Below are 18,593 nucleotides of genomic sequence, written 5' to 3'. Positions count from 1 at the left end.
ACCACTTACAAAATACTAATAGGAATCGACTAAACTGACAAAGAGGAATTCCTGAAACCAGCAACTTCACGAACAAGACACTGATTTCAAGCTAAGGAAACAAAGGTGCCAAAAAAGTATTAGAAAGTATTCTTTTGCAAACAAAGTGATAGACGGTTGGAACAAGTTTAGCGAGAAGGTGGTGGAAGCCAAAACCGTCTGTAGTTTCAAAGCAATATACAATAAAGAGTACTTGGGAGACAGGACACCACGAGCTATGCTTGTGATGTCACGTATAGGGGAGGCCTGGTCGACGACCGGACCGCGGAGTCTTGGGGTCACTGAGCCCCGGAATCACCTCAAGATATATACATATATCCTTCCCCCCCCCTCCCCCTACAGCACCAAGGAGCCACAGCTCAACCCCCACAAGCACAAAAAAAAAAAAAATAACTAGGCGAGTACACCATGAGCATAGCTCTTATCCTGTAACTACACTTAGGTAATTACTTAGGTAATTATAGGAATATTTCACTCAATTTATTTTCAATTTTTCTCACACATATTTAATATACCTGTATTTAACTGCACCATAAGAAACAGGCAATTACAAGAACTAATAAGAGAGAAAAGACCCTGGAGTAGATATAATCCAACACTTGTCACCAAAAGCTTACGAGAATATGATAATATCAGCAGCATATGGGAAGATAGCAAATATAAATATGAATATAATTTAAGAATCTAAACAAGGAGGCTTTCAAGTCCATACACAATGCCTGTATGATACCATTACTTGAGTATGTAGCACCAGCATGGAAGCCACAGCTTGTGAATCACAAAAAGAAACTCGAGAAAGTTCAAAGATTTGAAACGATTGTCTTCATTAAATCTTCATTTTATATAACAAATATTCAACCACCGTACTGTGTTCTCCTGCATATTTTTTTTTAAATAAAAATTCATATCATTTGTCTATTCAGATTGTTAATTTTTTAATTTATAGCAAAAATAATTACAGTACGTACTGTATGGCATAAACAAATACACTGAATACTTACTCTAATAACATTTGTTCTAGTTGATTTTTGATTGTCTTTGTCTCGATCAGATTCTCTATTGCGAATTGGTTTGAGCGTGTATGGCAGCTCAAGAGTATTGGGTTGAAAAATATCGCAGCCAAAATTACGTCCAGCTGGATCTTTACATCTCTTCAGCCCCTTATATTTGGTGCTAATTTCAAAACCAGAATTATCTTCATTTTGGTTTGGAGATGTGGGTGAGCCTTGGCCATTAAGACTTTTACTAGTTGAGCTTTTAGTCTTACCTGCCCTTCTTTTGGGCACCTTCCCACTCGATGAGGTCATGTCTGATGATTTGCTTGATGGAGTGTCCTGTGGATCATAGATAAAAGTTTTATTCCATACATTCAATGTAAATATTTGTAAGGGTATAAATTTTCAAGAACTAACACATTCATTTTTATCTTTATCATGCTAGAAATTTTTGGAGAAACCTTAGCCATTCAAACCAATAACCTTCAAAATGGTAACAAAAAACCTAGCATTGAATGTAATGAAATGCTAGTTTCTGGGCAAACCCCGTAGAATCCCTGAAGCTATCATGCACTGATCAGTGCCATACTATTTAGTGCCATCAGTTGCGGAGTTCTATTTGCCTACCGGGGACCTTGAGCCTGAATCTGGTCCTCTCAGAGAGGCACAGGGAGCAATAGCCTATGATCACTTTACATTTAAAGGTCTGCCACCACCTAGGGGAAGGCACCCAGAAAGATAGGCAAATCAAAACAAACCACTGCATGGTTAAAAAGGAGACTGCAGCTCCAAAAGTGTCAAAAGGACTCTCCAACAATGAAGAGTTCGAAGGGCCCCGGTAGTACAGTTGGGTTCATTCTTAACTCACAATCAAGAATTCTGGATACAAATCCCGGACGAAGCAGAAATGGTTGGGTGCATTTCTTATCACCTCATACTCCTGTCTACCTAGCATTAAACAGGTACCCCAGAGTTAGTCAGCCTGTTGTGGGGATGTATCTTGGGGATGGGCAGTAATTCAACCAAGGGGGGATGGGGGGGGACCTCAATATAAGCCTATCATGTACTGTATGTATAGTCTCCCTCCCGTGTATGTAGGAAAGCTGTATCTGCTGATTTAAACAATTCGGGTAGCTTCCCCGTGCACAAGTATCTCCACACTACACAGTGCTTGTGCTACAGGCAATTTTCATTTCTTTATAAATATTGAATTCCAGGAGTCTCAACCTGGGTCTGAGTGCATGGGCAAGTTGTCAACCTCTCTTTCAAAATCCACAGAGTTCGTAATGGTGTCAAGTTATATTTTTGGGGATTTGGATATCATGCATAAAGAAGCTGTCTCAGATCTTCCACTTCATGTTTATTGGGATGCTAAACATTCCTCATACTTTTTTAGGATTTCACTAATTTCTTCACTGTCCTCTGTGTATGAACCTACACTTGTAAGTATACCTTGAGATTACCTGGAGATGATTTCAGGGCTTAGTGTCCCCGTGTCCCAGTCGTCCACCAGGCCTCCAGTATAGGCCCAATACTGACAAGTTTTTTTATTTCAATTTCAAATACTGTATGTAAACAATTAGGATTTTTCTTTATCTCTTGTATGGCTTTCTGTTCTAATTGCATTTCTTCGATCTAATTTGAGATTACTTCAGTCTCTGTTCTATTTCTTCAATCTCCCTGCTTAAATTATTCATTCTTTGTAAGGATAGTCAGGTCTGTTTAAGCAGCTTGTTACTTTTTCCTTCTTCTGTAGTGCCGTCTGTGTTCTCTTTCTATGCTGGTTCTCTTTCTGGTCTTCCACAAAAGAGCATGTCTCAGACACACCTTGTATGCTTCGGTAGTCAGTTGTTCTATTTCTTGCTTGGGATTTTCATCACTTAGAACAGTTTTCCATTGAATGTTTGTTAGTTCCATATTTATTTTTTTCCCAGTCTATCCCTTGTATTATTAAAATTGAATTTATTGAATAAGCCCTCTCGCTTGATCTTTTTTAGATCTACTTCAAGTACTGATGTTAGTTTGCACTTCAATGAGCTTGTGATCTAAGTATGTGGTATTTGAGATACTGTAGTAATGTCCCCGATTATTTCTTCAATGTTTGTGAAGATCAGATATAAAATATTTTCAGCCCTAGCTCTTATCTGCTGATTCAGCAAAAATTTTGTCACAGAATGTAAGTAGTTCTCCGACATGCAGTTGGTTATTTCCAGATAGATTTCCTGGTATATTATTGTTTGTTATTCTTCGTCTTAGACTGAGCAGGTTGAAGTCTCCCAAGAAAATAATATCTGGCATTTGGGTTTCCTTGATTATCGAGGCTGTTTTATTTATCTGGTCTGTGAATTCCTCAACCATTACATCTAGCAATTTGTATAGTAGAATAATAACCAAGTTTATTTTCTGTATTTTTACTCCCAGTACCTCTACCACTTCATTTGTAGAGCTTAGGAGCTCTGAGCATACAAGATCCTTTCTAATATACAAACCTACTCCTCCATGTGACCTATTTACCCTATCACATCTATATAGTGATATAGTATACATCTATACTCCGGTACCCAAATCTCACTGTCCATTAATTTCCTTCTGGGAGTTTCTGTGAAGGCTCAAAATACTGGATTTGCCTTTGAGGAGGCCATTTATGAACAGTATTTAGTTTTCTACATTCGTTTTTAGTTCCTGTACGTTGGCAAAGATAAATGAGGTTACTCTATTTGATGTATTTTGACACAGCAATAAAGCAATGGGTAGCCAGGCAAAATATTAATGTTGTATGCTTACATTTCATATTTTCAATTATGTTATGGATTGGGAGGAAGCATAATGAAGCATAATTAAAAAAATGCATAAAACAGCCAATATTTGTTAAGAGTCAAGGAAAGAACAACCTCTACACAATTGGGATGCGAGGCAGAAGGTGAGTATAGAACAGTGATGAAATTCACAGTGCATCAAAATAACAGTTCAGAAACGTAAGATAGCTCTTGTCTTTTGAGCCAGCCCTCGCACCGCTTAAAAAATTCACACCCAAACAATTCGTGCACAACAAAAATTGCCACTGTACACCCAAAACTCAGGTATTAAAATCCAGCGTCTTCAAATTTGCATTTTCCAAACTAGTGTAGATAAAAGTTTGACAATATAGTACTGTACTGTATTTTAACATTCCTGCTGCCAGCTACCAGCACCTACTGGTGAAATTGTTTGGCCGACATTCTCTCAATTTAAACCTCGTGCGATTGGCTGTTTAACTTCACGGCAAAAACATCTAGATTTACGAGGACAATTAGTGTAGCCCAATGATATAAGCCCAAACCAGCCCAAAGATATATCAGGAAGCCAAATTAAAAAGCATGATAGCTTTAGCCATTCATAGCAAATTAGAACCACTTTTCTAAGCTAAAGTTATTCATGGAGCAATAGGGGCTTAAAGTTAAATGTACATCAAATGTCAGTATAAAAAAATACTGCTAATAATTGTAAATCCTTGTAATTAAAAGCTAATAAAAATACATTAGCGACTGTAAGAGCAGTAATATTTACTTACCCGTTCACTAATGGACAAGTCGTCTGTATTCGAACTTTCCGTTGTCGTCGAAGACGTTTCTTCCTCATTGCTTTGCTTCATGCGCCGTCTTAACTTGGGATATGTTTCAACAATGTGTAAATCAGTTTCTGTTCCTACAGACTGCTTTTGTATTGAAGAATCTTCTCTATTAGAAGCATTCGAAGATTTTTTGCCAACTGAAGAATCACTAGTTTCTGTGTTGCTTTCTTCTTTCTTGCCCACGGCTCTCTGAAAAAATCTTGTCCAAGACATAGACTCGACATTTCTATTATTTCCTTTGGAATTATTTCCTTTACATTTACTACTTTTACTTTGAACTGTTGTGGCAGAATTATCAGAGATACCAGAGAAAGTATCTCCAACAGACTGACATGACTTAGAATCAGACTGTTTTAGATACTTTGATTTTGTACTAGAATTTGTGATCTGATTGTTGCTTACTTTTTTACTACTAGATCCTGAGCATGGCTTGCGACCATTTGTCATTATATCACCAAGGGGTGACACCACTGACATTTTCTTGCTGCTTATATTTGAATTAAGTGGACTATTACTTTTAATGCTTTCCATGTGTGTGTGGCCATTGGCAAAGCCATTTTTAACGGACATCATGTTTTTAGAATCTGCATGGCTAAGGGTTCTTAGATCAAACACTTTACTTTTGTCAAAGCCTGGTGTGTGCCCATTAGCAGGCAAAGAGGTGGTCATAGCTATTATTGTCGTCTTAAGAATATGGTCAGCTTCTAGGGCGGAGAGAATAACTGCCCCAATTAACATGGCCACCATTAGGGGTAATATGGCATAATAAAGAAGTGGTTCCCACGTTGGTCTTGGCACTGCAGCTCCACATTCTGCCAACAGGTGTGTGGGTACTGTTGCAACTAGAGAGTATTCAACTCTACCTGGTTCATCTTTAGTAACCCAAACCATGCCTTCATCCAGTCCTCCTATCAACCCTAAACTGGTGTGAATGACTAGCCGTTGTTGTATTTTGGAGAGCGTGAAGTCTGGAGTGAATGCTATATCAACTTTGTGACTTCCATTTGGGGCAAGTTGAAACCCCTCACAGTTAAGAACCTTGAACCCATACCCTTCACATGGTAAATCATTGATGTTGAAGCCCCACACCTGTACTGGAAGCTCCCCAGTGTTGCGCGCCATAAATGAACGCTTCACTGTAAAGTTGGGTTGATAATATTTCGAGCTTCTGCCATCTGAGAAAAGAAAGGAAAATACAAATTAATAATAAAATATTTTCTCTGAGATTTTGTATACTGCCTCGTGCAAGATCCCAGTGTTTGAGGTCAAAGGATGTGTAATGAGGCAAGGTGACACAGCATGGTGCCACAGGGAATTTTCAAGCATTCCTGCAGGGTCAATGTGCTGAAGGAGTCAGAGGAAAAAGTCACTGGAAAAAATTTATCAATTTAGCCCAGAAATTATTGTCAGAGGTCAATCCACACAAAATCAAATCCATTCTTAATCTTTGCTTGGCATCAAAAGTGATGCCCAAATGAGCACTCACATTAACACTTTACTCTAGGGTCCACTGACCCCATGCCAGAATCTCTCACACTGCCTATTGTCCAGTGTGCTCATTAGCAGACTGGTTCCAGTCTGGTGTCAGGGAGCCTCCGGGGCTCGCCCAGAAACTGGTGTTTCATTACATTCAACGTTGGTTTTCTGAGAGGAGCCCCGTCAGCTCCCTGAAGCTAACTACCCAAAGAGAAGGACAAGAAGGGAAACTTGCCAAGGAAGCAAGAGCACCACAGGCATCAAGTCGAAATTGAGACTGAAGGCTGCAACAGACGCTCCAAAGCAAAAAGACTGCAGAGGACCTGGCACGTTCACAAGATACCGAGTGGCCAAACCCTGTTAGACGCCTAGAATCCCCGTGCCCTAACATCTGCCCAACACATACTACCAAAAATTTCCAACAAGGCAGCATACTTGTGAACATCACGAGCACAATGGTAGACTGCAGGCTGGCTAGCTTTAATGGCTCTGCGGACAACCTGAGAAATGGATGGAAGCTAGCCGACACTCTTCACTGGCCGAGATGCCAAATACTAATAATAATTTTTTAATATACAGAAAAATAATTAAAAAAAAAAAATCACAATATTTGGAAGAAAATAACGCATTGCTACTGGGAGATATGATGCTCCACTGTCATTTTTGATCCAGGGTGGGGGCCTTTATTACCCATACTGTAATTTCATTAATATAACAGATAGAAGTAAAAGAAGTACACCCTGGTGTTGCTAGAAGTGAGGAGATTTTTCCTAGATATTTTTCAAATTTGTTTACTTTTGTCGAATATTTTTGGCACTTGACAAGATTTGGAAAAAAAAAATGTAATTTCTTTTTTTCTTGCGTACCTTGGGGGTTAGATATAAACAGGTGAGCAGTACATGGGTTAAGGTTAAAACAATCATCTTTGACAAATTTTTTCAAGGTGAAAGTGATAAAGCAATACATAGAAGAAAGTCAGTGAGTAAAATTAAGATGCAATGTAGATAATATATTATGGGAATAATACAGGCAGAAACTTGGGAGACAAAAAATCCAAGGCAGACTAGCTGCACATGAACAAATTTGGGAATTTTACAACTTAATAAACATTAATAAGCACACAAAATAGACAAGCTCCAAAATATCAAGAACCGCCATGGTATTTGGTACATTAGGCTGCATGGGAAAAAAATTAGCTAGCCGATTTTACTAGTGCACAAGATCATTTGTGTAAATTCCTAGAGCATGTGTGATAAGTTATCGTATGAGCAAATTGATAATATATATAGACATGTTTGTACTAGTGTGTGTTAAAACAGGCACTTAGGCTCTGAAGTGAAACTGGTGGTTAAATGCAGAATAAAAAAGGGATAACTGTACTGTGCTGTGTGAAGGAAGCTGGCAAGCACACACAGCTTGTGACTGGGGTTAGCAAAATCCCAAGTTCTTTCAAAGTGACTTTGAAAGTTCTAAGCCTTCCAATTGTTCATAAGACCCAATAAAATGCATGGATGTTTAGAGTAATATTTGCTGAATGGATTAATAAAAACTTTGTGCCTGAGGTCAATGTTATATAAGTGTTGGCCTCCAAGAAAACAAAGTTGGACTGTTTTCAGATAATGACAATATTATTGGCATATTTTTGACCCAATGCAATTTCAGTGATCCAAAACATAAATCAAAGCATATAAAATAATTTAAAGCACCACTATAGAAGCAACTTTACCAGTTCTCTATAGTCAGCCAGAAACAGCCGATCTAGAAATGATCCCCAAGGCGAGGGCTGACACAATAGAGAACAGCTCGAGCAATGGGACAGGGTGGGCGTCATCGTACCCAGTACCAAAAAAATCTGAAAATTAAAGTGACAATGCTGACTCCACCTTGGTCAAAACAGACATGCTCTACACAGCCCCAGCAGTGATAAAAGGATGCAAACTTGTAAAAACAATAAAGCATCTTCAACCAGCCAAACACTATGCAGGCAAAGAACAGGCTGCCAAAAATGTGCAAGAGGTTCCCAAAAAGAAAGCAGAGACCTTCCTGTCATCAGCCATAGACAGAGGTGAATCAACAACAAGGTCGTAGAAACCATATTTGGGACCTCAGCTGAAACACCTGGCAGAGCAGTTGAAAGTATGCACATGCTAAATCTGTGAAACCTTCCCTGCCGAGGAGAGAAGAGAATAGGATAGTGATCAGAAGAGTGTGTGTGTGTGGCTGTAACAGCAGAAAACAAAGATGATGAATCCAGGATCAACTCTTTAACTGCTCACAGAAGATCTCGTGCATCACACAGGAGCCCATAATATCCAACAATTGGGTGCAAGCCTTTCATCAAACTGCAATCAGTGCTGAAGACACTTGGGCACCTGGATATGGAGCTGCCATGCCATCACATTAAGAAAGGAGCTAACAAGGCATAGTTCATGACTTCTTTCATGACTAACATGAAAGAAGAACCCACAAGAAAGACTTAAAACACATGGGCAGCTTCCTTCCACTCAAGTTCCTAAATAGGACAAAAAAGATGCCACGAATCCAAGGAAAAAAAGGAGTCTACTGTCAGTCAGGATAAAGCCAGAAACCACAGTCAACAGCCGAAGAGGACCCTTCACTTAAAGTCTAGAGTCAGTTCAGATAAATGTTGATGATTTGTAGTAAGTACTGAACCAAGTCCCATCACACTTTATCCAGAAAAGACACTGGAAACCTGTAAAGAGGGGAGGAGGAGGGGGGGGGTGAATCCAGGCCATGGACTGGGGTACAGAAAATGCACCTGCAGGAAAGAAGACCAGCTCATACTGGGATGGGTCATAATAAAACATGCCCATCATGAGCCACAAATCTTCAGGACCAGAAACCAAACTCCAAAGTGTCAAAAGGCAAAGGCCCAACTTTACAAGAACCTCAAGCTTGACTGGGTCAACAGCAAGTTTTGGTAGCAAAGGAAGCAAAAATAGTTTTGGAGCTATGTAACTACCTGTATTTTAGTATGAACCTTACCTTTTCAGCTGAATTTCAAGTAATTTAATATAGAAGTTGATATCAGAAGTTTTTTTTATATTTTATTTATATATAGATAGATAGATAGATAGATAGATAGATAGATAGGGTGGTTATCAAATGACAAAAACTTACTATCACAGTCTTTTAAGTGTTTGGCCCCAATGTTGAAGGCAAGAGGCATAGCTGATCCGGGCTTGCGATTGCCAAATTTTAAAAATCCTCTCCCTCCTCGACCCTGCACCAGCATGGCATCTATTACTGTCAGGTTATTCCGTACCAGTAATACCGTCGAATGTATCTTTTCATCAGGCGGTGTAAAGGAAAGCCGAACTTTAACCTGAAAAGCATTTTTTTTATTACAGTACTTACATTAATATATTAGGTTATTTTAATACTAAATATAATTAATATGCCATAAATACCACACAAAAAATTCCATCAAAGTCTAAAGAGCAAAGTTCATTGGACCTCCACAAATGTTGCTTACTCCATTACAAATCTTCATTGCTATTATCCATATCTCTATTTAATTAATTCTCAATTAAACGGCCACAAAAGTATCATACTATTAATCATAAGATTAGCAATGGCAATCAATAATTTCTTCTATATTTATATAGCAGTTTGCCTATTATGCATGAGGTGTGTGTGCTGTTATCCTGTCCTGTATGAGGGATTACAGAGTATAAATCAAGAACCAGCTATGAGTTCATCTAGTATCTCCATATCACAGGATGTTAGTCATACATGAAATCAGAGAAAACCCATGAAATACAAGTCTAATCCACTAGCCTGCATTGGGTAGGGTATGAAAATGGCCCCAATTACTCTATCAGCATGAGACACTGTGGGAGAAATGGGGGGTTGCCTTTCCTAATCTTTTATATTTGCTTAATTTGGCTAAACGTACACTTCAACACAATGAGATGATTAACAACATTCTTCTAACTTCCTCGCAATGATTTACAAGGCTGCCATTTCCTCACTGTTATTTTATTTAGTTGTTGTGCCTGTATGACTTACTTTCTCTCTCCCAAGTTGCATCCAGGATCTACATTAGTTCTGCTTACAACAGATTTTTGAAGCTTAACAAATCTTACCTTCACTCCAGGTTCGAGAATTATAGCAATACTGTCTTTTGCAACTCTGGTCTTAAACTGTTCCTCCAACGTTCTCCGATGCTGAGCCAGACCGCTTGTTATCTCTGGCACAGGTGGTGGCATAGTTCCCCCCCCTCTTGTGCCTCCACAACCCATGCTATCAGCATCTAATAGGGTGAATACATCATTTGGATTGCCTCCTCCGCCTCCTTCCTCGTTCAGTAGTGTGTGGCCATTGGGCAATCTGTTGAAGGGAGGCACATGTACTTCAGCTACTTTGCTATCATTTTATTAAAAGTGAACAAATAAAAATGCTTTTTATCACCATGATTCTTTGAATAAATCTTTAAAACATTTTTAATCAACGTTTTGCTCTTAACAAAACCATATATCAATCAATAATAATTTTTACATACCTGTATACATTTTAGAAAAACAAATTGCTCTTAAGTTAACTATTAAATTAAAGAGAAGTTTCATTAAATTCAATGCACTATTTTTTTTAAGCCTCTTGTTTTTTATGGTTTTAAAAATTGTTCTGTTACCATTGTCAATCTGTCACAATTCTTACATGTGGTGATTATAATGCCTTCTACAGTATCTACTAGTTTTAGCATGTTTAATGCCTCTAGTCTCTTACTGTAGTTCTTGTTTTCAGGACTGGAGGCCATTTGGTAGGAAGAGTCTGCACATTTTTGTTTTTTTAAGACATGGACATCAACCAACTGTTTCATACTCCAATTTCAGTCTCACAAAAGCTACAATTACCCAAGTGTAGTTGCAGAATGAAAGCTACACGCATGGTCTCATCATCCTCCCAATACTCTGAAAGCTACATTCTTGGTCTCATCATTCTCCCAGTACTCTGAAAGCTACACTCATGATTTCATCGTCCTCCCAATACTCTGAAAGCTACATTCTTGGTCTCATCATTCTCCCAGTACTCTGAAAACTACACTCATGGTCTCATCATCCTCCCAGTACTCTGAAAGCTACATTCATGGTCTCATCATCTTCCCAGTACTCTGAAAGCTACACTCATGGTCTCATCATCTTCCCAGTACTCTAAAAGCTACACTCATGGTCTCATCATCCTCCCAGTACTCTAAAAGCTACACTCGTGGTCTCATCTTCCCAGTACTGTCATATGACAATTTGAAACTACTGATGGTTTTGACATCCACCACATTCTTTCTTAACTTATTCCAACCATTTACCTACTCTACAAAAAAACTTTCAAACTTGTTTTGGCAGCTCTGTTTCCTAAGCTCGAGTCTATGACCTCATGTTCTTGAAGATGCAGGCTTCAAAAGTTCTTTATTAATTTTATTAATTCCTGTTACTATTTTGTATGTAGTGATCATATCACCTCTTTTCTTCTATCTTCGGCATATTTAATACATTAACCTCTTCTCAAAGCTCTAGATTTTTAAGTTCTGGAAGTCATTTACTTGGATGTCTTTTCACCTTTTCCAATTTATTGATGAGCTTCTTGAATTATGGGCACCATACAACTTCTGCACATTCCAAATTTGGTCTTACCTTCCTTTACCTTTCGATGATTCAGAGGATCACTGTCCCCGTGGCCCGGTTTCTGACCAGGCCTTCTGGTTGGTGGTTTGGTCAATCAGGCTGTTCGAAACGGCTGCTTGCAGTCTGACATATGAGTCACAGCTGGTTGATCAGGTAAGCTTTGAAGGTGATTATCAAGTTCTCTTCTGAAAACTGTGAGAGGTCAGCAAGTCATTTTCCTTATGTGTAGAGGGAGTGTGTTGAAAAGTCTTGGGGCCTTAAATGTTGATACGAGTTCTCTCTCAGCATACCTATTGCACCTCTGCTTTTCAGTGGGGCTATTTTGTACATCCTGCCATGCCTCTTGGTCTCATGTGGTGTCAAGTTCTGTGTGCAGATTTGAAACCTGCCCTAGTATTTTCAAATTGTAAAGTATTATGCATCTCTCCCACCTGCACTCTAGGGATTACAGATTTAGAATTTTTAAGCCATCCCAATAATTTAGATGATTTATTGAGTGGATTCTAGCAGTAAAAGATATTTGCCCACTCCAGATCAGCAATTTCTCTGCCTTTGAATGGGGCTGTCAGTGTTTTTCCACTAACACACCTGGTTGATACCTGGTTGATGGGGTTCTGGGAGGTCTTCTACTCCCCAAGCTCAGCCCGAGGACCAGACTTGACTTGTGAGAGTTTGGTCCACTAGGCTGTTGCTTGAAGCAGCCCGCAGGCCCACACATCCACCACAGCCCAGTTGGTCCGGCACTCCTTGGAGAAAACAATCTAGTTTCCTCTTGAAGATGTCCATGATTGTTCCGGCAATATTTCTTATACTCGCTAGGAGGATGTTGAACAACCGCGGACCTCTGATGTTTATACAGTGTTCTCTGATTGTGCCTATGGCACCCCTGCTCTTCACTGGCTCTATTCTGCATTTTCTTCCATGTCGTTCACTCCAGTACGTTGTTATTTTACTGTGTAGATTTAGTACTTGGCCCTCCAATATCTTCCATGTGTATATTATTGATATCTCTCTCGTCTTCTTTCTAGCGAGTACATTTGGAGGGTTTTGAGACGATCCCAATAATTTAGGGGCTTTATTGTGTCTACGCGTGCCGTATATGTTCTCTGTATTCCCTCTATTTCAGCAATCTCTCCTGCTCTGAAGGGGGAAGCAAGTACTGAGCAGTACTCGAGACGGACAACACAAGTGACTTGACGAGTACAACCATTGTGATGGGATCCCTGGATTTTAAAGTTCTCGTAATCCATCCGATCATTTTTCTGGCTGACGCAATATTTGCTTGGTTATACTCCCTAAACGTTAGGTCGCCAGACATTATTCCCAAATCCTTTACATGCTGTTTTCCTACTATGGGCACATTTGATTGTGTTTTGTACTCTGTATTATGTTTAAGGTCCTCATTTTTACAGTATCTGAGTACGTGGAATTTATCACTGTTAAACCATGTTATTTTCTGTTGCCCAGTCAAAAACTTTATTAATTAATATCTGCTTGAAGTTTTTCAATGTCTTCAGCCAAGATAATTTTCATGCTGATTTTTGTGTCATCTGCAAAGTTGATTTTCACCAATGGGGGGGGGGGGGAGAGAGAGGGAGCCCCGACGGCATGTGGGCGTGTTTAAAATTTGCTTGGATTTTAACAAAATTATTTTTTTAACATTAAAATGTACCATAAAAGGCATTCTAGCGTATGCACTTACCCCATAAGACACTACCGTCTTTCTTACTTGTATGAGATGGGGAAGTACTTCCTGGAAGTGGATGGAATATTTGGACAGGAAAAGAATATTGCCATTATAATGAGACCATTTTTACACCATACCACCACACAAACACTCATACAATACCACCAAACTAGCAAAATGTCTATGGATTGACAGAGGTTTTTCAGCAATTTTAATGACTAGATGGCGTGTTTCAATAATATATTATGGTATCCGCTTTGTACTTATTGGCCACTTAGCCCGTGTTATACTGGGTCTTGTGATCCTGTTCTTTTCACCTGGAACAACAGGCACACCTATGAAATAACTTTCAAAACTTCAAAAGATTTATATTAGATCACCCATATCTCACTACAACTCCTTAGCCAACTGATTGATAAACAACTCTGTGATGTAACTGGGTGCCTGCACACCACTGAGGTGTGTAACTGGGTGCAAAAAAGGGGCCTCGTAGCCTGGTGGATAGCGTGCAGGACTCGTAATTCTGTGGCGCGGGTTCGATTCCCGCACGAGGCAGAAACAAATGGGCCCAGTTTCTTTCACCCTGAATGCCCCTGTTACCGAGCAGTAAATAGGTACCTGGGTGTTAGTCAGCTGTCACGGGCTGCTTCCTGGGGGTGGAGGCCTGGTCGAGGACCGGGCCGCGGGGACACTAAAGCCCCGAAATCATCTCAAGATAAGATCTCAAGATAAGGGTCATAAGAACTACATAACTCAAGGATGTATGGATATTATATTAAGGTTACATATTTCAGCTCAACTTCCCAACAGGAAGAATCAAACCTGGGGAGCAGAATGAGAGGGCTAATACCTCGTGAATGAAACACTTTTAATCTGTCTTCTATCATTTGGAGAAAGGGGGCAATACAAGTCACACTCAACTACCCTCCAGGTCACTGGGGCATACAATCTTACAGACAGGTGATGTTTCGAGGAGAATAAAATTCTCTGGTATCACACTAACTTTACTCTCCACTTTTAATTCTAGAAAACACCTATTTCATTATGACTTGTAACACAACACATTTGAAATTACATAATCCACTTAATCCACTCTGCAAATTGAAATTCATTCTTTATGGGTACCTTGAAATCCTGTCACAAGAAGATACTCACTGCACCACACCACTTTCCATTCACTGACAAGAACACATACTTATTACTCTTTCATTTCAGCTCTTTACGTTTTCACTCCACTCTTTATGCATGTTTATAACTGTTTTATAGAACCCAAGAACACTGAACTATCATTTATAAGGTTTACCACAATTATGGATATTCCTTTCACATTGCTCACAACCATACTTGCCTGCCTTTTGGCTTGAGATTCATGCAGGAATTAGGAAGGAATTATCAAGGGAAAGCGCCAAGCCATTACGACTATATAGCACTGGGAAGGGGTCAGGATAAGAGATTCATGCAGGCCTTAGGTTGGAAGCTGTTTTGGGATGCATATATGTTAGGGCTGTTTGCACCACTGAGGTGTGTGAGAGAGGGGTCACTATTTCCTCATCTCATACAAAGAAAGTTTCAACAATTTTAATAATTACAGTAATCAGAAAACAGAGCCCATAGGCGAAGTTACCAATACCAGAGGAAATACTTGGTGTTCAGCCAATGACTCAAAATATTGTTAAATATTCAAATATTTTATATCCAATTCCCATTTTGGATTATTGAGTGCTTAGTTAATGAACTTAAACACCAATCTTATACTGTGTACTCTTAACAACTAAAAATTTACATTTTGCATTTCCCAAACCTAAAGGAATCAAGACATCTTTAGGGCTGAATGAGCTCACCAAAGTCAGTGAACAGCCTAGATCACCCTGTATAAGCATACATGACCTTCAGACTTGGTTGCCCACAGGTCTGGGAAAGATGGAAAGGGAGAGGAAAGACAAATGACGAATTTCAGGTGCAGAGTGGGGGAACTAGGACGAGTTTAGGGAAAGATAAGTGGACAGTCTACTTCAGCTTTTGTACCAGTTGCAGTACTGTGGTGTGTATACAAGACCATCACTTTGCAACATTTACTGAAACTTGCTACTACTGAATAAAACACAGCGGTGGAATAATTATACTACAGTATCTATAATAATTCAGAGTTGAAAAATTACCAATGTGTAATATTGCTGAAAACCTCCCTAGCAAGTGATGATATGACTATTACTCACTGATGATGTATGATGGAGAGGAGCTGCTGCGTTGCCGGATAGTGATGCAGCAGCAGTATCTGGGCCACCACCGGCACACTGGCTGGGTTCTCCACAAACACGTCGTGTATGCTTGTGTTCAACACTTGAGTTAAGGGGAATGTCAAGTGTTGAGGTGAACACAAAACAGGCCACTTCAATGCAGCCTATCACAAAATAAATGTAAGAATATGAGCCAATGGAAATTGTTCATTGTTTTAATGTTGTACATGACATTTCTTAATTTAGAAATATTTTTTACTTTATTTTCTTGGCAGAAGCCCTACAGCTTACTCCCTACTGAATTTGTTATTCATTTTTGCTCACAAATTAAATTCAAATGTACATTTAAAACCAACAAGTGGTTGGTTTTAGCAAACCACAATTTTGAAGAAGGGAAGTTTTAAGAAAAAGAGAAATGTGAAAGATTTTAACAAGCAAGAATTTTTATGCTGTGATTCTAACCTGTGCAGTGAAGTGGAAGCCATGAACCTCCGATGTATGGAGCACTATTGAAGTATTGAAGATTGCAGCCGAGAGATTGAGATATCGACTACGTAACGTTGAATAAAGGCTAGTGTCAGTGTCTGCTACATGTGACGTCAGGGATAGTGTGTTGACCCATTGTTGGCCAGCTGTAAAATATAAACAAAAAATGTTAGGAAATTCAAATGTATGTAGATATCATGGTCTTCAAATCAGTATTTTGTAATTTTCTCTAAACTACATATATTTTTATATTTATATGAAGCCACCTATAAACCTTCCACTCTGCCACCATACATACTGTCTATTTAGATGTTAAAAGGGCCTAACAACTGGAGTTTACCTGTAGAGGGTTTCAGGAGATCTACTCCAAGCCCAGCCTGGGGCCAGCCCTGACTTGTGATAACTTTATCCAACAGACCTAATTGCATCTAAGAGGACTACCTTCATTCCAGCAATATTTCTTATGCTTGCTGGGAGAGTACTGAATAGCTTTGAGCCTCTGATGTTTATACAGTGTTCATAGAGTGTGTCTATGGCACCTCTACTCCTTTCTGGTTCTATTCTGCATTTAATTCTTTACCTTTCACCCCAGTATGTTGTTATTCTACTGTGCAAATTTGGGACCTGCCCTTCCACTATCTTTCGTGCACATATTATTTGATATCTCTCTCATCTCCTTTCCAGAGAGTATATTTTGAAAGCTTTGAGACATTCCAAATAATTTAGGTGCTTTAATGTGTGTATTTATGCCATATATGTTTATGATTCCCTTTATTTCAGAAATTTCACTTTTGTTCTGAAAGGGGAGGCGAGTACTAAGCTGTACTCAAGACGGGAGAGCACCAGTAATTAAAACATTGTTAACATTGCAGTGGTATCTCTGGATTTGAACGTTCTCATAATCCACCTTATCATTTTCCTGGCCGAAACTATATTTACTCGGCTATGTTCAGTAAATATCAGGTTGTCAGACCTCATAATTCTCAGATCTTTCACATGTTTTCTTTTATGACTAAGTCTGATTGTGTCTTGTACATTGTATTTCGTCAAAGTTCCTCATTTTACCATACTTAAGTACCTGGAATTTGTCACTATTATACTGTACATGACGTTATTTTCTGCTTTCCAATCGAAGAATGGTTTAAAACTATTTAAAACACAGAAGATTAATGCTAACATTGAATCAAAATATACAACTTTCTAACTTTTAGCTACATACAATTCTTTTTTAAATTGTCTTACTATTGTCATTATTGGGTAGGTAGAGCCTAATACACATCCCAGGGCCAGCACCCATTAATCCAGTGCTCAATTATCATAAAGCCACAAATACAAAAAACATGAAAACAGGAGCAAAAGTCCAGGATTCTGGGATCCAACTGGATAAGAGGATACACCAGGGACCTGAAACAAGTCTACAAGAAACAGACAAACTTAACAGCTGACCCAAGAACAGGGCATGCCCATGCCCTTTCCTATGCTTTCTCTGTTTCGCTGTGTATTGAAGTAGGAGCATCAGAGGTAGTACTACTGGTTGACAGAGCTCGAGTGCATGGGTGAATTGTGTGAAACCCCGGTTAGGCTTCAGTGGAAGCCTTGGGACCCTCGTGGGTGCTGTAACACTCCAGGTTGCAATTCTTTTGACCATGTCACGATACAATTGACTAGAGCATGTCTGGGAACATTCAGCACATTGGTTTAAACCCTCATCATGGCTCCTGTCGATTTGTTCATAAAGAGGGTTGTTACGTGATATAGCAATTCTGACTTGATGGAACAACGATCAGAATTAGGACTGAGTTTCTGCCATTTTTAAGCCCAAGGATAAAAAATCAATGGGGAAAGTATAGTGGGAAATAGTTTTCAAACCAAGTGTTCATAATTTACTATAACAATGCATTAATGTTATACACAAAAGTAATCAAATTATGCATTAAAATTCCTAATTTTCTAATAAGAGTTCACTAATATCAGAGCAAGATATATTACTTTGCCAGTGAGTGGAAGGTCACCTCACATTTGCCTGTCAGTGGGACAAGATTATCTTACCTTTGCCAGTCAGTGGAAAGCCGGTGTAGCACTCGGTACCACAGTCAACTTTGGGATCAAACACCAGCCTTCCAATGTGACTTTTATGGCCTGGTTGGAGGGTTGCTGGAGCACTGTGACTAGGTTCGTACGAAAACCTCGTGTCCGCTGGTAGGGGCTTAACTTCTTTTACCGTCATTGGATGGCCGAATGTGGATAGGATATGTAAATTTTGATGAGATATTTTTCCCTGAAAAGGAGAGCAATTAGTACCGAAAATTAGTACCCAATAACAAAATGTATCTTATATAAAAAGGTAAGTAGTTACTTATCATCTGAAATTCTTAAATGTGATGCTACTTTATTGGTATGATTTACTATTCTGTGATTGAT

The 18,593-nt window shown here is 39.1% G+C and overlaps 1 protein-coding gene across 8 annotated transcripts in view; it reads right to left on the bottom strand.

The window, feature by feature from the left end:
- Tmem131 (Transmembrane protein 131) overlaps positions 1-18,593 on the bottom strand; it is a 280,417-nt gene that overhangs the window by 7,918 nt on the left and 253,906 nt on the right. For all 8 annotated transcript variants that reach the window (XM_045761559.2, XM_045761557.2, XM_045761556.2 and 5 more), the window contains 7 exons: positions 18,222-18,450; positions 16,149-16,318; positions 15,666-15,850; positions 10,230-10,473; positions 9,262-9,466; positions 4,585-5,819; positions 1,041-1,373 (listed from right to left, as the gene is read on the bottom strand). In XM_045761559.2, the coding sequence (XP_045617515.2) occupies positions 1,041-1,373; positions 4,585-5,819; positions 9,262-9,466; positions 10,230-10,473; positions 15,666-15,850; positions 16,149-16,318; positions 18,222-18,450 (2,601 nt within the window). The remainder of the gene's footprint in view (positions 1-1,040; positions 1,374-4,584; positions 5,820-9,261; positions 9,467-10,229; positions 10,474-15,665; positions 15,851-16,148; positions 16,319-18,221; positions 18,451-18,593) is intronic.

This window comes from Procambarus clarkii, chromosome 45 (assembly GCF_040958095.1).
Source record: "Procambarus clarkii isolate CNS0578487 chromosome 45, FALCON_Pclarkii_2.0, whole genome shotgun sequence".
NCBI lineage: Eukaryota > Metazoa > Arthropoda > Malacostraca > Decapoda > Cambaridae > Procambarus > Procambarus clarkii.
Note: the sequence above shows the minus strand (reverse complement) of the source record. Positions and strands in the feature narration are given on the sequence as shown.